The sequence below is a fragment of the Schistocerca serialis genome, chromosome 7 (assembly GCF_023864345.2).
Source record: "Schistocerca serialis cubense isolate TAMUIC-IGC-003099 chromosome 7, iqSchSeri2.2, whole genome shotgun sequence".
Lineage (NCBI taxonomy): Eukaryota > Metazoa > Arthropoda > Insecta > Orthoptera > Acrididae > Schistocerca > Schistocerca serialis.
The window spans coordinates 93,894,920-93,921,046 of record NC_064644.1 but is presented as its reverse complement, the minus strand read 5'-3'; the positions used below and the strand labels follow the sequence as shown (position 1 = coordinate 93,921,046).

The 26,127-nt window shown below is 39.9% G+C and overlaps 1 protein-coding gene across 2 annotated transcripts in view; it reads left to right on the top strand.

The window, feature by feature from the left end:
- Positions 1-16,954, top strand: part of LOC126412618 (histone-lysine N-methyltransferase ash1) — a 328,316-nt gene extending 311,362 nt beyond the window's left edge. For both annotated transcript variants that reach the window (XM_050082287.1, XM_050082288.1), the window contains one exon: positions 13,596-16,954. In XM_050082287.1, coding sequence (XP_049938244.1) covers positions 13,596-13,736 — 141 coding nt within the window. In that variant the 3' untranslated portion in view covers positions 13,737-16,954. The remainder of the gene's footprint in view (positions 1-13,595) is intronic.
- The last annotated feature ends 9,173 nt before the right edge of the window (positions 16,955-26,127 follow it).

Here is a 26,127-nt window from a genome sequence, read left to right as displayed (position 1 = left end):
TGTGGCAAGAACAAGATGTTGGCCAGGTCGATAAGTAGCCAGGCACAGGGCCTGTTTCAGCATAGTCTTCAATTTCTGGAAAGCCGCATCGCATGACGCTGACCAGTGAAAAGGCACATTTTTATGCAACAGGCGATGCAACAGCTGAGCCACCGAAGCAGTAGACGGTAAAAACTTGTGGTAGTATGCTGTTTTCCTCAAGAAGGCCTGCAGTTCCTTAACAGATGTAGGGCAAAGAAGGGCATCGATCACAGTGACAGTTTGCTGAAGCGGACGAATACCATCCCGAGAGAGTTGAAACCCCAAGTACGTGATAGATGCCTGAAAAAATTTTGATTTCTGAAGATTACACTTAGACCGGCAGTTTGTAAGACATGAAAGTGTGTGCGGAGATTTTGAAGATGTTCGTCAGTGATGGAGCCAGTTACAACAATGTCGTCCTGGTAATTTATACACCGAGGGACAATGAGCAATAATTGTTCCAAGAATCGCTGAAAGAGAGCAGGGGTGCTGGCAATCCCAAATGGCAATCGTTGGTATTGATAGAGGCCAAAAGGCGTGTTAAGGACCAGAAACTACCGGGAAGCAGCGTTGAGAGGAAGTTGATGATAAGCTTCTGACAGGTCAAGTTTAGAAAAATAATGGCCTCCAGCAAGTTTAGTGAACAATTCTTCAGGTCGAGGCATAGGGTAAGTGTCGATAAGGCACTGAGCATTTACAGTGGCTTTGAAATCGCCACAGAGATGAATATCACCATTTGGCTTAGCAACGACGACGACAGGAGAGGACCACTCACTGGAAGTGACAGGAAGCAAGACCCCTGAAGCAGTGAGATGATCCAGCTCCCGTTTGACCTGATCACGAAGGGCCACAGGAACGGGCCGAGCCCCAAAAAAAACTTAGGCCGAGCAGTGGGTTGGAGCGTGATATGAGCTTCAAAGTCGTTTGCATGGCCTAACCCAGGAGAAAAAAGGGACGAAAATGTTGTCGACAAGGAATCCAATTCCAGAATGAGATTTTCACTCTGCAGCGGAGTGTGCGCTGATATGAAACTTCCTGGCAGATTAAAACTGTGTGCCCTACCAAGACTCGAACTCGGGACCTTTGCCTTTCGCGGGCAAGTGCTCTACCATCTGAGCTACCGAAGCACGACTCACGCCCAGTACTCACAGCTTTACTTCTGCCAGTATCTCGTCTCCTACCTTCCAAACTTTACAGAAGCTCTCCTGCGAAACCGGGCGTGAGTCGTGCTTCGGTAGCTCAGATGGTAGAGCACTTGCCCGCAAAAGGCAAAGGTCCCGAGTTCGAGTCTTGGTAGGGCACACAGTTTTAATCTGCCAGGAAGTTTCATATCAGCGCACACTCCGCTGCAGAGTGAAAATCTCATTCTGGAAACATCCCCCAGGCTGTGGCTAAGCCATGTCTCCGCTATATCCTTTCTTTCAGGAGTGCTAGTTCTGCAAGGTTCGCAGGAGAGCTTCTGTAAAGTTTGGAAGGTAGGAGACGAGATACTGGCAGAAGTAAAGCTGTGAGTACCGGGCGTGAGTCGTGCTTCGGTAGCTCAGATGGTAGAGCACTTGCCCGCGAAAGGCAAAGGTCCCGAGTTCGAGTCTCGGTCGGGCACACAGTTTTAATCTTCCAGGAAGTTTCAAGGAATCCAATTGAGCATAAGGAATAGCATCAGAGACGATATTGACAGAATCATCTATGGAGAACCCAAAAACGTGAAAGGCATCGAAACCAAAGAGATTCTCGGCGTTACTATGGTCGAAGAAGAGAAATTTGTTAACATCGAGTATAGATTTAAGTGTCAGGAAGTCATTTCTGAAAGTATTTGTATGGAGTGTAGCCATGTATGGAAGTGAAACATGGACGATAACTAGTTTGGACAAAAAGAGAATAGAAGCTTTCGAAATGTGGTGCTACAGAAAAATGCTGAAGATTAGATGGGTAGACTACATAACTGATGAGGAAATATTGAATAGGATTGGGGAGAAGAGAAGTTTGTGGCACAACTTGACCAGAAGAAGGGATCGGTTGGTAGGACATGTTCTGAGGCATCAAGGGATCACCAATTTAGTATTGGAGGGCAGTGTGGAGGGTAAAAATCGTAGAGGGAGACCAAGAGATGAATACACTAAGGAGATTCAGAAGGATGTAGGTTGCAGTAGGTACTGGGAGATGAAGAGGCTTGCTCAGGATAGAGTAGCATGGAGAGCTGCATCAAACCAGTCTCAGGGCTGCAGACAACAACAACAACAACAACAACAACAACACTATGGTCGACCACAAATATGGGAACAGTGCGAACGACAGATTTGTAAGATACCTCAGCATCAAATTGTCCCAAGAGAGAAATCTTCTGTTTATTGTTAAGTCCGTAACTGCCTAGTGACAGGTGACAGGATTGGAGAACCCAACTGGAGATACGTCTGAGAATTGATGGTAGTGGCAGCAGAACTAGTATCCACCTGCATGCGAACATCTCGACCAAGTATATGGACAGTGAGGAATAACTTCCCTGAAAGGGAAGAAGTACAATGACAGACAACACAGAATCAGAATCATGTTCATGAACATCATGTATGCGGCCGGATTTGCAAACGGATGACACATGACCCTTTTTTTTTGCATTTGTGACACACGGCCCAATGTTGTGGACAATCTTCTCGTGACTGTTTCATAAAACACCGCGGACATGAAAGAAGTTGCCGTGGGTTTTGCTGCAGTTTCTTAGAGGTTTGTTTACGGTTAGGCCGAGGCTCCACTTGGGAGCATACTGCGGCCACGTCGGCTGGTGGGAACACGCCACATGCTTCGTCGACATCGCACAGAGGCTGTATATCGCCGACGTCGCCCCATGCCTCTATTTGCTCTCCAGCGGTGTGAGAAATTTCAAAAGACTGAGCGATGGATAGGACTTCATCTAGAGTCGGATTCGCCAACTGAAGGGCACATTGCCTAACTTCTTTGTCGGGCGCTGATCAGATAATAGCATCCCTTACCATGGAATCGGCGTAGGATTCTTTGTGAACTTCAGTAACAAATTGACACTTTCTACTGGGGCCGTGAAGTTCAGCAGCCCAAGCACAGTGGGATTGATTCGGTTGTTTTTGACAACGATAAAAGGCAACATGAGAGGCTACCAAACAGAGACTTATATGTTTGTTCATCTGCGACATGAAATGCCAAAAAGTGCTGTCGAAGACGCTTTTCGTAATCAGACCAGTCTTCCGCCGTCTCGTAAGGAGGAAAAGTAGGTAGAGACGATGCCGTGACGAAATCATGAATCGCATTTGTGAGAAGTGTTTGCTGTTCTATGAGACCTTCCAATAGTTGCTCTAAAGTACCCATGGAAACATGTGGGTCAATGATGAAAAAGAAAAATCCTATCCTCGTCGCCAATTGTTATAACTTCAAGTTGAACAAATATATTTCAAGGAAGATGCAATATATGAAAGTCACAGATCAAGTAAACAGAGTAAAATGTGTATACACTTTAACAGTCAAATCATAACTGAGTCCAAGTCTAGCAGCTGTTGGCTGTCTGGCCGCTTTGGTGGCGCTGCTGCTGCATGGCTGGCAGATAGCGCCGCATGTAGAGGACGCGCGGTGGCACTTTGAAAGATCGGCGAGTCACAACATTTATTATTACTAGGCACATAGAGCTAGTCTCTGCATATAAATAATTATGATATAGAATGACTGGCTTTTGTTTCGTGCAAGCATATTATTGCATCAGTTGAACAATATACCTGTACTAATAATGTATCTGTAAATTTGCCGTGTCTATCATTTTGTCTTCGGACAAGCCAGTCTCCAAATAACTAGACGGATTTTCAAGGGGTTTCACTGGTAACTTCAGTGTAGCATAGGACACCATATAGGATTTATTTCATCAAAATGGGATCATGGAAAAAGATATACAAGCAAATTATAAAAAATGTTTGTATGTTCAATATCTCCTCCGAAATCAGTGGACCGATTTCAACCAAACTTGGTACATATATTACTTACTATTTGGAAAGAATTGCTTTAGGGGTAAGAAACAACTACCTACTGGAGAGGTGGGGGTGAAAAAGAAGTGTAGACCACATGCGCAAATACCCAGATCTTATTCATCCAGCATTTGACAACGATAGCCCTTAGCAACTTGCAACAAACTTTACAACTAATTTCAAACCATTATGAAAATTTTTCTGGCTGGCATCCCCCACAAAATGAAAGGAAAAAGTTTATCACTTACTACATTTTCGCTGTTCATTTTCTCATCAGACATGACATCTTAATTTATTACTTCTTTACTACTAACTATATTCACAATGAATTTTGCAGACATTGTCACATACACCACTGAATTTATATGCAAAATTAAATCATTGTACGACACATAATTCTGGATATGATATCATAAACTCTGAGATCAGTGGAAACTGCTGCATCATTCATGACATTTGAATTTATTATTACTAACCTGCTGAACCGATTTCCGTCAAATTTGGTTAGGATATAACTTGAACTTTGAGGAAGAACATTAGGCTACTTTAGCAAATGTGTAGTACAAGTTACTTACTGATTTGAAGAATATCTCATAAATTGGGGGGAAATATTTACCCTTTGGAAAAGCTATTAACTCTTTGCCTGTTAAATTATATTTTATTTGCAAAAATGAGTTCATCAGTAGATGTTTGCTATATGATACAATTCAGAGTAATGAGTACAATGCTTGTACAGTCTTCGATGTGTTTAATCCTTACGTCCGAATTTTTCATTGCATAATGTAAGACATAGAGCTACATCACTAGCATGGTTCATAATGTACATTCCTGCTTGTGCTCCTCTGTAAGCATTGTTCAGCAGTGACGCTGTGTACAATAATGCATCGTGCATTGGGGCAGCTTAAGAGGGGGCCCAACTCATTATTTGTACAAAAATACTGTGGGATAAGATATCCCTACAACTCGTAGGGTAATTGAGATGAGATGGGGTTACAAGTAAAAATGTTTTAAAACGATCTGTTGCGAGTTTCTTCCCTGTACTTAGTTGACTTGCAATAATTTAAAGGCATGAAGTACAAACCGTCTCTTATATGTGTTGTTCAATGCATCACCCAGATCTTAAGAATGAGTGCTGCAACAAGCCAATAACTTTGTCACCATGTTTTGGACCAAAGGTAATGTCACACGGCTAAATACATCAGATACCCTCTCTGGAGTTTCGTTGTGTAACACACCATAGAATCAGAGTTTTGCCAGCATGAAATATATGTGACATATATGTATGCAGGCATAGCTGTGGACAGGAAGCTAGTATACATATGTATAATTTGGAGGTAAGGGAGACTACTTACAGAATAGTGGAAGTAATGAGTTTTTGACAGGCACACAAAAAAGAATGAAAACTTTGCTAGCCTGTGGACAAATCCTTTAATGAGATAGAGTACAAATACAGCTGGGTGCCTCCTGCCCTCCCCCCACTCCCTCCCCCTGACACACACACACACACACACACACACACACACACACACACACACACTTGTGTGACTACATTGTCCCCGCTGAACACGCACTTCAAATATATTTATGTGTATGTGTGAACCAGACTTCCAAACTTTCAGAAGTGGTAGTATGGACCAAAAGAAGAGAAAAAAATGTAGTAAATGTGGGCACTGAAATGGACACCTTAAAAGCTTGTAGCGTTCCCTTATCCTCGGGGCTCTGCCGTGAAAAATATAAAATAGAAAATCTGATTGATGTCTTGAATTTTGGTGGTTTCAGTTACGGATAAGGCGGACTTCGTATTATTGATTGAGATCGTGCTGTAATTTGACCGTGCATGGCAGACCGGGTCGGCAACACTACAAAAAGCGACTGTACGGAAATAGCATCAGGAACTAATTGAAATTTACCTTATAATCTTGTTAGATACGCAGTGTTAATTACAATATAGTCTTCATGGCTGTCCTCCTAATTTCTCTTGTAGAATGACCCGTCTTTCACTTTTCTCCGTCTGTTGAAAACTTCTTCAAGTTGTCACTGTCATGATCAATTTACAAATTTGGCGATAACCACCTCGAATCACTATTGAAACAACCTCGCTTTGTAATATAATTTTAATTTCCACCCAAAAGCACATTCAACATATCGCCGAAAAATACACGTCTTTCGTATATAGACAAGAGAGAGAGTGTCATCAATTAGTTGTTAAAAACAAAAACCTACGCAAAAGTAAAAAGACGAATAAAATTATTTATAAAAATCGGTCGCTGGCGCAGCGCTCTTCTGCGTGCGCGATCGTAAATTATATCTTTGTATTGGCGGAGGCGCGGAAGTCAAAGTACCATTACAAGCTACAAGCACTTGTTCAATTTAGGTAGTGTGAAGCACACCTTTTCTACTCCAAGCTCTTTGCTTTTTATATTTTGAAACGAGATAGTATGGGCCAAAATAAGAAAAAAAGTCCAGTAAACATGGGCTTAAAATGCATACCTTAAGAGCTATCAGCACGTGTTCAGCAGAAGAGCTCTCACAGTAGCGGAGACAGCAGTGTAGAAGTCTCAATCGAACAGGTTAATTTATTCAAGTTTCAAGCCATTTAACTTCACCCTCAGAAAATGTCTTATACTGCAAAAGAAAGTTAAAATTTCTATTGCTTGGTGCAGGCGGTACTCTAAAACAATATGTCGTCCTAAATTTGAGTTTTCTTCTTCTTCTTCTTCTTCTTCTTTTGTCTCTCTAGCATTAGGCCAAGAGCCTGTTCTAATCTCACCATCTCTTCCTTGGTCTTTCCATACTTCTCTTGCCCCATGATTTATAATCCATTGTTAATTTAGGAAGGATTTATGGCAGCCTGTGAAGTATAAGTTCTCCCCCCTTTTCTTTATATTGTATTGCCTTTTGTGTAATTGGTTGCATCCATAATTCTTCCCTTATTACTTCATTTCTAATTTTGTCTCCCTTAGTGCCGCATTTCACAAATGTTAGAAATTTCGGAGCTGATGCTTGTAGTTGCCATAAATCTTTATTTCTCAACATCCCGCTTTTTCCCCATGTAGTAAAGTGAGAACTGCCATGAATATATAAAATTTCAGTTACATTTATTCTCTTGTTTTTCACTTAAGTGTTCTCCTTATTGTGCTACATAAAGTATTAGTTTTTTTTCTATATACTCCATACCTTTCTCATATTATATGTCACATCCTAAATATTTTAAATGGACTACCTGTTCTATTGGCTTATTATTGAGGACTATTATTGTTCATATTGGATGAATATCTAAAAAGCCATGGTTTTATTTTATTTGTAGATATTCAAGTAAAGACCATATTAAGGATAATTTCGTAGCAGTTTGGTTTTGTACTAGCAGTGATGTACCTTTCCAGATTCCTTCCACTTGTTAAGCTTGGATTGTACTGGCAGTGATGTACCTTTCCAGATTCCTTCCACTTTCTAAGCTTGGAGTTCCACCTCATTTCACACTAAGTTGCAATGTCTGCATTTTTATTGGCAATTTCCCAACTACTGAATCACACAGTAAAACAATTTTACTTTCAACCTGTGAATTTCTTTTTTGTAACTATGCCTGTAGTGAATTGATAATGAGATGTGTGTCACAAGATGAAGAACATGAGTATGTACAAAAATTCAAATAGGCTGGGACTGATGACCTTGCCGTTTGGTCCCATAACCCCTCTCAATTAATCAGTCAATCAATCCAAATAGGCCACAGAGAGCATTAACCACATCATTGTATTTGAGACAGGCAGATTGAGTTGCTCAGCTTTAAAATGGAAGGCAAAATAGTTTTCACAGTGCCTGAAAAAATGTGTTTGTTGTGAGTTTTCCATTCATCCTCTCATTCATATGCATTTCAGTGCAGTTTCATTAATTTAAAACAGATTTGTGTGCGTAATATGTTACTATGAGTAGAACATTCCAACATTGTTAGCGTCATTACTGTAGCTTGTTTGTGTGAAGACTGTTATTTTTATGGTAAATGCTAATGTTCTGCTGTTGTGCTTATCTGCTGTAAATTTTGCTTTGTGTTGTTTCAGTGGCTGCATTACACAGCTTAAAAAAGTGTTTTTAAACATACAACATAACATAACATTATACTGTTATCTTTATACTACTCATTTATTTAACATATATTTGTGTGGCACATATCTTTCCCACAATCTTGTCCAAAACACATTGTGATTTAAAAACTGCAACTAGCCACAAGTAAGGTAATGTTTAAATGTAAACAAACTTCATATATGTGACTGGTTGCTGTATTCAGGTTACAATACGTATGAAAATATCTTTATGCAGATGCATCTAGTGGCCCCATTATTTCATTTATTTCAATCTAGTGTTTTAGGAATACATTTGTATTTATTTGTGATAATCTCTTCCTCCACTATCACAATTTCCACAGTTATTCAAATGATGATAACCACTAATAGATTCTTGAATTAGGTAAAGCTAGGCAGTTGTGAATATTAATATTCCTTATTAGAGATAAAATAAAAGCAGTTATCCTCTTCCATTTGGCCAATAACTCAGATACTGGTAACAAATGTTTCTCTCCCACACAACTAACTGCAAAACTTTGTGTGGCAGGGGGAGCAGAGGGGATAATTAATCAAATGAAAAGAACCAGAGGTTTTTCCACCCAGCAGAAGAGAGGAAGGGTTTGAAAGCTACTATAACACTATTAAAGAGTTAATTAGAAGCATTTCTGGGCTTCACATCAAGGGGAACATGATTTGTAACTCTTTCTCTCTCTTGCTTGGTAGAGAAAACTCATGATTTCTGATTTTGCCTGTCTGCTATTGCCTGGCAGATACAAGGTTTTTTTAATTCTCATTCCATTGTTAATTGTAGTGATTGTTTTGTTTAAACGTTCATGGAAAACTGAATTAGAGGCAGCATGTAACACATGCTTCCTACCTGCTGTCATTGCCAAATGTCCTGGCATGGAGTGCACGACAAGTTAAGATACCCTGATCCACAAGCAGTCGATTGCTGCTCCCAGTTTTCAACTGGGTCTAGGATGTGCACATCTCACTTGGTTGTGTCCCAGGTGTTCTATATGGGATTGAGGTGGGTCACTCAGGAAAGCCACACAGGCAGCCCCAAGCCGTTCTGAAACATTTGGTGAGAATGGGGTGGTGCAAGCTAGAATGGAATGGTGCATTATCTTACTGAAAGTCATTTATGGGGTGCTGTAAACAACCAAAGTGTGCAAATGATCAGTTTGTAGGTTGCTGTATTTAGTGTTCTATCTATCTACATGTATTGAGAACACTGAGACATACACCTGAACTTTATTAGACCTCTTCATGTTATGAGGAACTTGCACATTATACTGCACTCAGTGCAACATGATACACAGCAGACATGGCACACTCACAATACACAGCAGACATGACACGCACACACACATCGCAGAGGACATGACAAGGCAAGGTGAATTCACTGGCATACAAAGACATACAAAAGATCATGGCTCTTAGAGACCACAGACATTGTTTGAATTGTTTGATTAAATTCAGCACCCCCACTTCAAAACATTCAGATGGCTGTCTTAAAAGTACCTAGACCCATACAATCAAGGCATTCACAATGTCTTCCTTTTCTTAATACTTTTGTCATTATATATGCTGGCATATCATTTTTCTGTAAGTCAAATGTTTTTACGACTTTGTTGGATACTACTTCCCTTATAAAATGATACTAAATATCAAAAGACAAATTTTAAGCACTCTGGTTACCATTAAACAAAGTTACACAATTGTTACAGTTTATCAGTCGATAAAATACTCTTCTTAAATAAATGGCCTCTTGACAAAACTCAGAAAGAGCCATATACTCAGCCCATGTGTTAGAAAGAGCAACAGTTTCCTGTTTAGCGCTCTGCCATAGAACTGCAGAGACACACGGTTTAAAAATAAAACTATTGTATGATTTCCTGTTGAAGGAACAATTTGCATATCTGCATCTACAAAACCACATATTCTAAATGCCCTTTTGTAAACTTGAAGACAATAAATCTTAGTTTCTTTAAAATAGCTCAAAATTCTCTTAACCCATTTCTAGTTCATGTCAGAATACTGGCTTAAATAGCTCACACCGAAAGAAACATCTGCTGTTGTAAGTATAGACAAATACATGTAGCTACCTTTTCAGACTTGATAAGCAACATCATAAACCTTGTTTTCTTTTTCACTTAGAAAATCAAGTTTAGTTTAAGTAAAAGTGTTTACAGTTTTACAGTCTGAACCTTTCCAGCAGCTAATGAGTATGATCTTGACTTAAACGTGTACACTCATTTTAATTTTATCGTATTTGATTTCCATCCCCAAACAGTTTTTAGCCATTTCTAACTCTTTTACTTCCAATTCCAAATTTAGCTTATTTTTCAAGAATTCAGTCACGTGTGTCATTTAAAAACAAATACATATAGAAATCATCATCATTTAAAGCTGTTGTAGTACCTAAGCCCTTCTCCTTATTAAAAACAAGCAGTGCCCTAGTTTAGACCATTTGTAGTGTCACTTTTTGACAGAATTTACCCGTGGTGTTAGATAATCCATATTCATGATAATTGATATACATAGGTTGTTTTAGACAGAAGAAAACAATGTTTTTTCAAGCCTGCCACATATTTATGCACTGCAGCTTTTTTCTTTCAAAATTCATTCTGTAACTCTTTATGTGTCGTAAATTGGCAACATTATATAGAGGTATTAAATTTTTTTGTGTAGTGATACAAAATATCAATTTATCTGTAAATTCTGGAGTTGAGCAACCCGTTTGATACGGAAAGACTTAAGAATTAACTGTCAAACATGTTAAAATTGTTAGTGCATATAATAATAATAATAATAATAATAATAATAATAATAATAATAATGTGGGATTCAAATGGGAGGGGTTTAAGGGTTTTCCTCCTGGTAAGACTGGTGATGCACCAGAGAAGCTGAATATTGGAGAATAATTATGTGTGTGCACAAAGCAACAGTGTTCATGGAAAAAAACATGAGTTTGATGGCTCTATTATTTTGTTCTTTGGATTGTTCAGTATTAGAGTTTGTAACTGTGAGAAAAATAAATAGTTCTCCATGAAAATCGGAACTCTTTTTCCTACAAATTTTGGGGGCACTGTCCAAAAGCAACTGAATGAGTGGCAACACAAGTCTCGCTGCCTAATCTATGTGTTTTCCAGCAAATTTTTCTGTGTGGAGTTTTGCCTGCAATGTCATAGTGATGTGTAATTATATTGGTTTTGGGCCTATGCTGAAGATACACATTTTAATGGCATTTTTCGGTAACTAATAAAAGTGAAGAAGTTAGTAATATGATACAGGAAAGACCTGGTCCTGACTGGAAAACAAATAATGCAATGAGTAAAGTTAACTGTTCTTCATACAGCTGAGACATTGAGTGGTCATAGCCACATAAACGAGATTAAAAACATACCTAATCTTTCATGCTGTCCTCCTCCACATCAGTCTTTCAGAACATACACACACAGGCATGGGTACATTGTCCTGACTGACTATGTTGCCTCAGTGCTGCTGCCTGACTTGGGTGAGGTATTTTGTTGGATGGCTGACAGCTGAAAGGAAAAGGTGGAAAGGCAACAAGTGAGTGAGGCAGCAGTGAGGCAGGTAGATGTGGTTGTATGTGGCACATGATAAAAGTGGAGACAGCAGAGAGGAAAATGTGAGTCTAGATTAATGGAGTGGGATGTGTGGGTACAAGGGTAGATTAGGTTGAAAGACAGGGTCTAGTCTAGTGGAGATTGAAGCTAGGAGGATTGTGGAATTGAAGCATGCTTTCTTAGCACATTTCCCATCTTTGTAATTGAGAGAAGCTGGAAGCAGAGGGCTTAGATGACACGGGCTGTGAAGCAGCTATTGAAGTCAACATGTGCTTTGTAGCACTTTCTGTCACTGGGTGATGAACTCTCCTCATCTCCCTGTGGTCTCTCTTTTATTCTCTTCTATCCCCCCCCCCCCAATACCCTACCTAAGCCACATTTCCTGTGCTGTTCCTTTCCAGCCTCTTCCTTTCACCCTTCAAGCACCCTTCTCTCTATTATTTCTTGTTCCTTTCCCACCTCTGTTCTCCTCTCACCCAATCCACCTGACACAGCCTCATACTCCAGTCAGATTACAATGTTGGGACAGTGGTAGTTGTGGTGTAGGTAAGGATATTGTCTGAAATTAAGCAGTATCCTCAATCTTGTTATTTGCCTGCTGAGCACTGAATGTGTCAGCTATATGGTGAGTAGTTGTCTTCAAATAAATAAATAGTTGGAAAGGAAAGTTGCCCCAACTAGCCTCAAGACAAAGAAATTAGTAAAAGATTGGTGGTGTAGTGATCAAAAATGGAAGTCTGAAACGGATAAGCAGGCAGGAAATAAGTGGAAGTTGAGGGACTCAAAGGAAATAGTGACAAAATTAAACCACACAAAAGTACATTTTGGGCTTGTGAGCATATTTCACTTCCAAAGCTCTCTGCATTTACTGAACAGATGCTCACAATGATCTTCAGTATAACTCAAATGACCCTGAACCACTCCCATTAATGTTTATGGCATAGTTTAAGTGAACTTAAGGAAATTTATCAATTTAGACTGTACTGTGAGAAGTGACTTTGGATCCTGTCTTTCTTCAACATTGTACAACAGATTGGAAATGCTTATGGGCTTTTGTAAAGACTGTATGGTACACAGATGACAGGAAATAACAAACAAAACTGTGCATTACCACTCAAATGTGTATCACAACATGTGTAACTTTGGAGAGGTCAGACTTTGGAAATAATAATGTTTGCACCTGGGTCAGTGGCCAGGTGCAAGTCTTAAACACCACTTCAACAGATTTGGTGTCCCTGATCTACCCCAGTTATCCAGCCGAGGGAATGGGACCTACAGCTTAACTTGAAATCTGAACCTCGTGTCGTTCCTAGTGACTCCTCACATTTTTGAGGGGTGAAGATGAGATTGAACGCAGACTGAAAACTCCGTGGTCCTAGTGGGATGCAGTCCCGCAACCTTGAGATTTCCAAGCATGTACTTTACCACTAGACTGACATGGCTGAAACCTCAGAAATGAATGTTATGGAAGTGAAGGGGACTTGGGTGATCTCTTGTAGGGTTCAAAGATAAGAGATTCACAGAAGAAAACAATTAGTGCTAACCTATCTCAGTTGAGACACACTCAAATAAATGTAATGTTTCTGTGTTCATGGTGTAACATAAAAAATTTAACAATGTTTTATCAGGACTGTAACCTAGAAATGTATAAATTGTGTTATTCTTTTCTCTACTATTGCTGCTAGGTTTCCATCACATTTCAAACAAAATCATTTGTAATTATTTTTACTTGTAATATTACATAAAATTATAAAAAAAGATTTTTGTATATAAGAGAGAGGGGGGGGGGGGGGAGAGAGAGAGAGAGAGAGAGAGAGAGAGAGAGAGAGAGAGAGAGAGATCATGTTGTTCTGGTGATACTTATTGTGACTCAGAATTGAGATTTATCATTACATTTCTCATAGTGCAAACTTTTGTTTAAGTGATTCGCTTTGTTTTACTTGCAGAGAGCAAGCCAGAGACAGCGTCTGAATCTCATACTACTTCGCCTCTTAGCAAGATTGCCCAGTAAACAGCCCCTAGATCTCTCTTACCTTCTGGAACCAGGTCGGAGACATCGCAAAAAGCCAACTATATTGAATCCTTGAGAATGGCTCCTGTAGTGGGGGTTGGGAAAATGAGGTTTGTGGTTATAAGCCAGCTCCACGGGTTGACATTTCTCAGGCAGTACTTATTTCATATTTTTAATATTTTGTCAAAGTGTGCTACCAAATTTCCATCATTCAAAACATATTTGTGTTTTGACTAAAGAAAGATACCAGTCAGACCTGTAAAGTATATGTTAAGTTGTGATGTGCTTTGATTTAATCTGTGATTAATTTGGTTTTATTTATTTATTTATTTATTTTACAAAGTTAGGTTTGAAAATGCCTTGGAGTTTGGCATATGCTAGATTGTAAAATGGTATAACATATGATGATACTTCGTGTTAGCTTGTACCTTTTGGTGTGGAAGCCACTCATGATGTAAAAACATCAGAGTTGCTAGAAATGATATGAGGCAATGTTTGTTGTGCATATGGAGTGCTCTTTGTGGTAAGAGTGTCCCAACCCCCACCCCCAGATGGTGCAAATGATGCAAATTACGTCACAGCAAGTGACATGCCATTTAGTTTCGTTTCTGCCACCATAATGAGCTTCTTAATAGCCCCTTGGCTCATTAGTTTGTTTCTTACATGTACATTTAGAATTTGTTTGTGGTGTGTTTTTTTGGTGTGTGTGTGTGTGTGTGTGTGTGTGTGTGTGTGTGTGTGTGTGTGCAGGTGGGCGGGCGCGTGCGTACATACTATGCATGCACGTGTGCGTGCACACATGAATTGCTACATATGCATCTTGCATTTGTAGCCTGATATGAAATACCAATTAATGAATAAGCATCATTTGACCATCCATCTGAGGGTTTGTTACATGAATAAGCTAAAATCCTGAAGTAGACCTTCTCAATTTGTGACTTGTGAGTTTTCTTGCACTTACATAGCTGCAGAATTCTCTTGCAGCTATCAGTGGGTATATTTTCTGTGATGGCTTTGGAGACTTACTTTACAGTTTTGAGTGTGTCTGGGCAGTTAATTGCCCACTGTACAATGGAATGGAATATGCAGACAGCACTTATCTTGACATATAACTGGTATATAGTATCCAAGGAGATTTATAGAGCCAAAAATCAGTATATGTTTACTTGAGATTGTGATGGAGGATGAAAGAATATGTGAATATGTACTATATTTGTTATGGCAGGCAGAAAAGAACACATATCTCACATTATGAACTAATTGAGTTCCTTATAGACCACTGAAACTTATCAGAGTACTCTCATTTTACTTATATTAATGAATACTTGTTTACGTTGTACATTAGGAGTAACATGCAAGTACTCATTTGACTTTCATTAGAATTTTTTGTGAAGTGCCATATTGGCACTGTAATTCTTAACTGACTTATCTTCAGCTGTAAGCTGTTTTATGTATAAGTTGTAACATTCTACATTTATTGATATTTTATTTGGACAGTCCGGTGGCTATTGTCGTACAGAGATGTGTGTTGTGATTTTACAGTTTGTATATAAATGGGGGAATATGTATTTGGGTGTGAGTGTGCATGTATGTGTGTGAGTGAGATAGAGAGAGACAGATTAATGTTTGCAGAATAGATGAACTTTTATGAACTAATATTATTAGCCATTAAGAAAACAAAAAGTACAAAATGGATGCTAAATCTGTACTGGTTTCTGTTATATGGGTGTGGACAGAGAAAATAAGATTGCAACGCTCGGTCGATTTAAGGGATGTTAATTTTTGTTTTAGGTCTAAGGAATAATTCATATGGTAAAAAAAAAAAGAAAGTCTATTTTTATGCTAGTCAGAAATGAAAAAGTGGAAACTATTTTTCTGCATGCCAAGTTTGTTATTTGTCCATTTGAATGTGTGTTAGGAAAAGTGGCTTAGCCAAATGTAATTTTTTTATATTGTTGAAATCTCCAGTGCAGCATTTAATATATTCGATGTATTGATGCATATAATAATGTTTACAGCCAATGTAAATGTGTGATTGTACAGTATGAAATACTGAAGTATCGTAATTGTAATTTATTTTGTACATTTGCCCATGAGAGTATTGAATACTCAAGTATTAGCATATTGAAATAGTTAAGTTAATGTGTAAATATTCAAGTTCAGTAACAGCAGTACTTTTAAAGAGGGGAAACAATCATTGTCATCAGTGAATTCCAGTGAATAATGTGTTAAAAAGAGAAATCTATGTCTTTCTTTGATGAGCAATATGTTCTGACATTGTACCTTGCCCATTACATGTAAGATATCACTTCCATTTGCTTTTGCGCAGCTCCGATGTATTTTGTAATTTCATAAATTTCAGTTTTATTTGTTTCTGCAAAAAATAGTAGATGCTTAAGAAACAATTTGCGCCTTATTACTTCTGTAGCAGCAGTACATTACATGAATTTTCCAATTTAAGTGATTACAGAGTTGTATTTTAAAGTAGTAATAATAACAGCTACAGTGTTGGAAGTGTCATTGGCTGCTATTATTTTCTTAACACAGTAGAATCTCAAAGCAACAAATCTATCTAAACGTGTTATACAATTAAAGTAATTCCCTAGTAAGCATGGCTGTAGATAATGTATAGACGCTTACTGCCTTGTGTTGTTTACCTACCATGCAGTTACTTAAGCCAGTATAATGGTAAAACATCTGAAAATAATATTTAATGTTGGACTTGCATGTAACTCTATCAGTAGGTATAAGACATTTTCTTTAAGAAATGTGATATGTATGTTGATGAAATTGTTTGTTGTGATGAGATTTTACTGTATACCTTTCCACCTAACTCCTTTGCTATTAGGTATATGGGAGGCTTAACCTGTTATGCAGGTGAATTTGCTGAAGCGTGCAAAAATTGAAGTATGAAGTCCTAAATAATTAATGGCTTTGGAAGGAATATTTTATATGGTGCGACACAATGGTGAAATCAGTTTATTCATATAGTAGTCTTTTGATATGTGATTTTTTTTATTTACATTTATAAAAATGCAGAATTTATTAATATTAAATGGTCTTAACCACACTCTGTAATTCTGTAATCATAAAACATGTCATTTATTTATTTATTATACTTTAGACACTGCGTATTTATTTACTAAAACTGTTTTATTTATATCTACAAGCTTGAAGTGCATCTTCGTTCTCTTTTTACTATCTCAAAATATCAACCTGTAGAACAATAGCAAAAGTATGTCATCTCACACCACTGCAATTAGAATATGAACAGAGAATAAAATATTAATATAACTTTTTGGTATTTGATGTAATGCAATGTAGTTAGTACACCCCAAAACTATGTTTGAACCTAACGCTGAAGGAAGATTTATGTGAGACTACTTATAAATGGATGTTTAGCAAGAGGTCAGTCAGTTTTCATACATTAAATTTTCTCCAAATGATGTTTGTTAGAACATGGTAATTTCAGCCGATAGAAAATGTGCACACACCGTAGTGAGAAAAGAGTCATTCTTGATACATCAGTTTTGGATGGTAATTCATTTAGGTAAAAAAAGTTTAAGAGAAGAAAATGATGGGGTATTTTAAATAAAAAGGAAAACAACAATATTGTGTTTGTTGTTACCTTCTGAAGGACGCAAGTTTGCAATCTGAGCTACAGTCTTCCGGATATTGTTTATGTACCTATTTGCTACTTATAAATTGAGTAAGACGACTTCCAGATGTAATTAATGAAATACAAAGACTTGATTAATGAAAGACTTGATTACTAAGGTCAGTTTGAATAGGCAGAGGTAATCCTCAACAAATAGTAGAAAACATTGTTTTCTCTAAAAAATATTAGTAATAATAATGAAAAAATGAAATGGTAGTATGGTATTGTTGGCCAGGGGACCCCATCTAGGGTTGTTTGGCCTCCTGGTGCAAGTCTTTCTGTTTGATGAAACTCCGGCAATTTGCACATGAGGGTGAGAGAAACTGGTTAGGACAACACAAATGAGCAAAGAAAATCTCTGACCTGCCTGAGAATCGAACCAGGCCCCGCAATCTAGAGGCGGGGCACTAACTACTAGACCACACGCTGCAGAGAGTGTCAATAATATATAGTAGCTCCGCAAAGTAATTTATCCCTTATTCCTTCATAAGAGCAATTTCTTGTTTACAAAAGTTAGTCATTTAATTCTGAATGCTTAGTCATCCGTAATTTAGTGTTAAAGAACTCTCTTTTTGTGCATGCACAGTAGTAGGGATTAATAAACTGTATTCACAGTCTACTTCGTTATAAATTGAGACTGAATGAATCAGAAGTCCTTTCAGTCTCTTCATAATTACTGCAACCTACATCTAGTTTCAACCTGCTTACTCTATTCAAGTCTTAGTTTTCCTGTACAATCCCCCAAAACACACACATATACACACTTTCTCTTCCTCATGGTGTATGCTGTTAATTAATTCCTTTATTGAGTCAAGTTGTGCTATGAATTTCTGTTTCCCAATTTGATTCAGTACCACCTTTTAGTAATCTGATCTACACATCTAATCTTCAGCACTTTTCTGTTGCATCACATTTCACAAGCTTCTATTCTCCCTTGTCTCGACTGTTTATTGGCCACATTTCGATTTTGTAGACGATTACGTTTCAGATAAATAGCTATTCACTGGACTTCCTAACATTAATTAAATTTATATTTGATAGCAAATTTATCATTTTCACAAATGCATTGTTTGCTATTGTGAGTCTACATATTATATCCTCTCTAGTACAGCCATCATCAGTTTTTTGCCATGCAAATAGCAAAACTTGTCTACTACTTTGTGTCTTATTTTCTGATCCAGTTTCCTGAGCATTGGCTGATTTCAGTCAACTACATTACATTATTGTTGTTTTACTTTTGTTGTGTTCATCATATAACCTCTCTTCAAGACAATACCTATTCCATTAAATTGATCGAATGTGTTGCCATGTCTAACAGAATTACAGGATCACCAGCAAATTTGAAAGTGTTTTTTAAATGAAGTGCATACGAGCACTCTATACTGTAAGAAGACACATACAGACTACCTAAATGCAGCTAATTGCCATCATCCTGTGTAGCACTTCGTTGTACTCACCATGCTAATGCCCAGAGTCCAAGCCCTCTGTCATAAATGAAGCTGGCCCTCTATGTTACATCATCTATATGAAATTTTCCATTGGGACAGCTACTCTGAGGATGCAAATAAAACACACTCTCATGACAGATCATGGAAGAGAAGGAAAACACCCAAGTTGACAACAAAGGCTTATTGCTCCTACCATATGCCCTCTGCCAAGGTTGCAAGGATCTTGACAAAAATTTTCTACCCTGCTGGGTGCCACAAAATATCTCTTGGGACTAAAACACCTGGCATGAACACATTACGTGCACTTGTGGCCAACAATACACTGGCAAAATGCAACATTGCATCTCTCAGAAATGTGAAGAGTACATGAAGAACGTCTGCCACAGCTACACAGAAGAGTCAAAGGCAGCACAGCATAGCATAGCATCTTTGAGGACACGTATTCAACTTCAAAGATATAAAGATGCTATGTTGGATTTTATAATGAAAAAAGTAGTAGAATGAAGAGTTCCCGAAAATCTCATGAACAGACACCAGTTTTCATCATGGCCCCTCTGAGAATGATGCATCAAAAATTCACTAGAAGCATTCCTCGATATCAGAACACCAGCACTGGACAAGATGGAATGGCAGTCCCAGGAATCAGTGCACAACCACTCTCCCACTACCTCTACTCCCACAACCTGGGACTTCCATTTCCAAGCAATCACAATTGGCTCACCTAGTACAGTTCTGGGAGATGAAACGTATTTAGCAGCATCTGGCAGAGTCCATGTGCTTCATCAGAAGATGGCAGGTAAGATATTTGTCAAAACAGAGCTCCCAAACAAAGATTTTACTCAGCTGATTCCCTGAGTGGAATTCCTCGATGCAGTATGCTTCGAAAATCCGCATTTGCCTATTGTGATGTGATCTTTCAATAGAAGGTTACATTTCAATAACATGTTTATTGCTTTTAGTTGATGTTAGTCATTTTGCTTCAACTTGAAAGAAGTAATGCTCACATCGATAAATTATAAATCTGTTACTCTTTCCTCCCACCCCCACCCCCTAGTTGAGCCTCTGTGGACTGCGTGGTAACAACCAATCTCATTTTAGTATGTAGGTCTTGTTCTTGTTCCAGCGTTGACTTCCTGCCAGTATCTTCTGAGCCCACCAAGAAGTGCCTGCTCTTCGAGCAAAGGTGCTCTACGTATTTTGGATGTTGATGCCATTTTAAAACCTTGGTAGTTGTTCACCAATCTTCTAAATTTGTTCCTGTCAGGAATTTCTCTCTCTTAGATACCAATCTGCCTAAGATCTTTTTCACATTCTTCAAACAATCTCGCCCTTGTTTTCTTACATTGGATGAAACTCCATATTCTTTTTGTTAGTCAGTCACCGTCCATCCTCATGAGATGACCGTAAAATAATAACCATCTATTCTTAATGGATGCTGTGATAGGTTCTGTCTTGCTGTACAAGTCCTCATTTGCTCTCATTCGCCATTGTCCATCAACCCATCTATTACCTAGGATTTTCCTTAATATTCTGGTACATTATCTTCTTCTGGGTATGATCCTTGTCTCGAGTTTTTCCTATACAAAGAAATCAGGAACTTTCAAAAATTGTAATTGTTAGATGTGTGTCTTTAACTGCTAAATAATAAAAGTTCAGTCGTGGTAGTGTATGGATTTTCTTTAAATACTCAAAACAACTGATTCACAGTAATTCAAGTTCCACAGTAATACGAGGGCAGTCAATAAGTAATGCAACACACTTTTTTTCTGAAACAGGGGTTGTTGTATTCAGCATTGAAATACACCAGGTTATTCCAAAATCTTTTAGTTACACAACACTATTTTTCAACGTAATCTCCATTCAATGCTACGGCCTTACGCCACCTTGAAATGAGGGCCTGTATGCCTGCACGGTACCATTCCACTGGTTGATGTCGGAGCCAACGTTGTACTGCATCAATAACTTCTTCATCATCCGTGTAGTGCCTCCCACAGATTGTGTCCTTCATTGGGCCAAACATATGGAAATCCGACGGTGCGAGATCGGGGCTGTAGGGTGCATGAGGAAGAACAGTCCACTGAAGTTTTGTGAGCTCCTCTCGGGTGCGAAGACTTGTGTGAGGTCTTGCGTTGTCATGAAGAAGGAGAAGTTCGTTCAGATTTTTGTGCCTACGAACACGCTGAAATCGTTTCTTCAATTTCTGAAGAGTAGCACAATACACTTCAGAGTTGATCGTTTGATCATGGGGAAGGACATCGAACAGAATAACCCCTTCAGCGTCCCAGAAGACTGTAACCATGACTTTACCGGCTGAGGGTACGGCTTTAAACTTTTTCTTGGTAGGGGAGTGGGTGTGGCGCCACTCCATTGATTGCCGTTTTGTTTCAGGTTCGAAGTGATGAACCCATGTTTCATCGCCTGTAACAATCTTTGACAAGAAATTGTCACCCTCAGCCACATGACAAGCAAGCAATTCCGCACAGATGGTTCTCCTTTGCTCTTTATGGTGTTCGGTTAGACAACGAGGGACCCAGCGGGAACAAACCTTTGAATATCCCAACTGGTGAACAATTGTGACAGCACTACCAACAGAGATGTCAAGTTGAGCACTGAGTTGTTTGATGGTGATCCGTCGATCATCTCGAACGAGTGTGTTCGCACGCTCCGCCATTGCAGGAGTCACAGCTGTGCACGGCCGGCCCGCACGCGGGAGATCAGACAGTGTCTTGCTTGACCTTGCGGCGATGATGACACACGCTTTGCCCAACCACTCACCGTGCTTTTGTCCACTGCCAGATCACCGTAGACATTCTGCAAGCGCTTATGAATATCTGAGATGCCCTGGTTTTCCGCCAAAAGAAACTCGATCACTGCCCGTTGTTTGCAACGCACATTCGTTACAGACGCCATTTTAACAGCTCCGTACAGCGCTGCCACCTGTCGGAAGTCAATGAAACTATACGAGACGAAGCGGGAATGTTTGAAAATATTCCACAAGAAATTTCCGGTTTTTTCAACCAAAATTGGCCGAGAAAAAAAATGTGTTGCATTACTTATTGAACTGCCCTCGTACAATATCCATCTGCTCACATGAGTTACAAAGACTCTAACTACTCGCTATGTCTGCACAAACATGTCTCACTTTCCCATCATGTCTTCCAATGAAGCAAGAAAGATTAGAGAGGCTCCAGTTGTGGACAAAGAATCTGATCAATTACATTACTGGCAGTGGAAGTGTTGGAATGTTGTAACTAACTGAATGTTACCATTAATTCACCTCAAACATCCATCATAGCAGAAAACTTGTTTATTGCTATAGTTCATTAAAATGGGTGGCAGTTGCATGTTAGTCCTACTAATTAAACACTTGCTTGACAGGGCAGTACTAGAAAATAAGTAATAAGCAATAACATTTATTAATATGTGTGGTACTTAACTTTGGTAACAGTTTGATATGTGGCACTGGATGTCCTACACATAAAACTATGAAAACTAAATAACTTTCGTGTCCTTTAGCAGTCTGTGACATTCTCACTGTGACTAAAAGTAATCGTGCAGACCCTCGTGACTGACTGTCCTATTACTCCATAAATAGCGACTGCTGTGTCTGAGTGTAATCTTCAGGCCAGAACTGTGTTCTGTAGTGTAATTATGTGGAGGCTGTGTTCTGTAGTGTAATTATGTGGAGGCTGCTGCTCAAAACTGAGTGGTGCCCAGTGAGTGGTTGTGCCTGTATGGTAGTGGCCTCTTGTGGTATTTGTTTGTAACCTCCCTTCCTATATTCAACACAGTGCTCATTTCCTCACCACCTCAATACATTTCCTGACCTGTTACCACCAGACTCCTTGTAGGGTACTGTGGATGCAACATCCTTGTACACCAACATCCCCCATGTCTTTCCCAACATCCTCCTGATAACAAATCCACCACCTCTTTTTAATCCTCGTAGCCAACCACATCCTGGCCCACTATTATTTCAGTTCCAAAAGCCATGTCTACAAACAACTCCATGGTACTGTCATGCGAACTCTCATGGTATCGTCCATTGTCAACTTTTATGGGCCATCTGGAGGAATTTGTCCTACCCAGTCAACACCTAAAATCTCTTTTCTGGTTCATATTCATTGATGAAATTTTTATATGGATTCTTCTATCCAGCTCATCCACAAACAAATCTGTACCATTTGCTCCTATGACACCAGTAAACCTGTTAACCATCCACCAACCAGAATTTTTTCAACTACCTCTTGTCGTACCCCGAGATGGGTGCTAACCTAGCTAAAGTCCTACCCGCATCCCTCAAAGTAATGTTCTACCACACACTCATCCACAGATTATCCTTGTCCATCCCAATCCTGCACACATGATTCATTCCCATATGGTTGGCCCAGATGGAAGACCTGTCCTATATTCCTAGCCACCCTCCGACCACACTCCAGGTGCTGTCATCTTCTACCCATTTAAAGGCAAGGACACTTGTGATGTTATATATAAACTATATAAGGAAAAGGTAAATTGGTACTCACCGTACATATGAGATGTCATGCCGAGTTGCAGAGAGGTACAATGAAAAAATTGTTACATTTTCAGCTTTCGGCCAAAGTCAAAGGAAACACATACTCATTTATTCACACAAGCAGGCCCACCTCCTCCGCACATGATTATCATCTCCAGAGGCTTGGACTGAAATGCAACAGACACATTGAACAGAAACAGCAATATAAAGGGTGCAGGGAAGGAGAAGGGGTAGTAGGGTACAGAGTGGGGAGAGAGAAGAGCACTGTCTCGAGCAGCATGCAGGGACTAAGAGGAGGCATGACAAGACTGCCATCGAGGTGCATTGTTGGGAGGACGGGGAGCGGAAAAGTAGAGGAGCAGGGAAGGGAAGAGATAGGTGGGTGCATTGGCATAGGGCAGCAAATGAAGAGGATTGAGGGGACGTGAGTAGGGAGGAGATGATAGGATAGAGGGGGTGGAACCTGTTGGGTGGAGGGTGTGGAGACAGTAGGTTACCTTAGGCTGAGGCCCGGTTAATTTCGGGAGCAGAGAATGTGTTGTAAGAATAACTCCAATCTGTTCACAAACGTCGTTGGTGGAGGTGAGGATCCATATGGTCTGGGTTGTGAAGCAGACATTGAAATCAAGCATGTTATGTTCAGGTGCATGTCATACCACACAGTTATCACCTTTGCTCATGGCGACAGACGGCTGTGGTCATTCATCCTGGTGGACAGGTGGTTGGTAATTAAAGCTGTTCAATGATTGCAACAGAGCTGGTTCATGACATAGCTGCATTTACAGGTAGGCTGGCCCCTGATCAGGTAGAATAAGCCTGTGACAGGACTGAAATAGGAAGCCCTGGGTGAGTGAATTGGGCAGGTCTTGCGCCTTGATATTCCACAGGTACATGATCCCTGTGCAATTGGTTGGGATTGAGAGTGGCATAAGAATGGAATATGGTGTTTAGGAGGTTGAATGGGCTACAGAACACCACTTCAGGAGGGGTGGGAAGAATTTTTGGTAGGATGTCCTGCATTTCAGGGCATGATAATCAGTAATCAAAGCCCTGATGGAAGATGTAGTTCAGTTGTTCCATTCCATGGGTGGTATTGTTTGACAAAGGGGGAACTCCTTTGTAGCATGTTCTTGGGGGTGGTGGGAGATTGGAGGTATGTGGGCAAATGGCACAGGAGATCTGTTTGCATATAAGTCCAGGGGTATAGTGCCTGTCTGTGAAGGCCCTGTGAGACTCTTAAGTATACTGGGCAAGGGAGTTATTGTCACTACAGGTTCGCCATCCCCAGGTGATCAATCTGTATGTGTATGGAAGGGATAACAGCTGCCGAAATATCGGCACCGTTGGTGGTAGGTGGGTTTAATATGGACAGAGGTGTGGACTGAGTCATCAGAGGTGAGAAGATCAGCATTGAGAAAGGTCAAATGCTAAGTTTATGAGGACCATGTGAGGAGGATGGGAGAGAAGGTGTTGAGATTGTGAAGGAATGAAGATAGGGTGTCCTGGCCCTGAGTCAGTATCATAAAGATATCATCAATGAAACTGAACCAGATTAGGGATTTGGCATTTGGGAGACTAGGAATGTCCTCTCAGCATTGAGAAAGGTCAAATGCTAGGTTTATGAGGACCATGTGAGGAGGATGGGAGAGAAGGTGTTGAGATTGTGAAGGAATGAAGATAGGGTGTCCTGGCCCTGAGTCAGTATCATAAAGATATCATCAATGAAACTGAACCAGATTAGGGATTTGGCATTTGGGAGACTAGGAATGTCCTCTCCAAATCAAATGGCAAATGGCCCATAAACAGGTTTGCATGCGAGGGGGGGGGGGGGGGGTGCCTTGTGGGTGCCCAAGGCTGTGCCATAGATATGTATACACTCCTTTCAAAGAAGAAATAGTTGAGTGGTAGGACAAAGTTAGTAAGGTGTTTGAGGAATGAGGCAGTTAGTTTTGAGTCTGAAGGACGTTGGGAGAGGTGGTGTTTAACAGTGGCAAAACATGGGCATGAAGGGTGTTGGTGTATAGGGAAGTGGCGTCAATACTGATGAGGAGGGATCCAACAGGTAAAGGGGTGGAGATGGTGAAGACTCAGTGAAGGAACTGGTTGGTACCTTCAATAAGGGAGGTTAGATTATGCGCAAGTGGTTGGAAGGTGATGTTCAATGAGGGCCGAAATTCTTTCAGTGGGGGAACAACAACCAGCTACAATGGAGCATCCAAGATTGTTGTATCTGTGGATTTTGGGGAGCAATTAGAAGGTAGTTGTGCAGGGTGCCACAGGGGTGAGGAGGGTAACAGATTCAGGGGAGAGTTTCTGGGAAGGGCCTAAGGCTTTTATCACGGATTGGAGATTGTGTTGGACTTACGGGATGGGATCAACCTGGTAGAGTTTGTAGGTAGAGGAGTCAGATAACTGGAGGACGCCTTCTGCCAGGTAGTCACTGCAATTCATAACAACAGTTGTGAATCTTTTGTCTGCAGATAGGATGATAGCCTAGTTTTGTTTTGAGCTTGTTTATGACTGTCCTTTCTTCTCCTGAAAGGCTGGTATTCTTGGAAAGGGACCTGGGAGAGGACAGTGTGACCAAGTTGGAGGTAAGGAATTCCTGGAAAGTGATTTTTTATTTGGGGGGGGGGGGGGGGGGTAGGTGGGAGGGCAAATGGGGAACAAGGATCACAGTAAGATGGTGGGATGAACTGGAAGAGGCAAGGTTCAGGGTTGAGATTAGATTGGCTTTGATTGGAGGGACTGGTGGCAAAGAAGTGTTTTCACTGTAGGGTTCGGGAGAAGGAAAGAACGTCTTTGACAAGTCCAACATGATTAAATTTGAGTGTAGAGCTAAGGT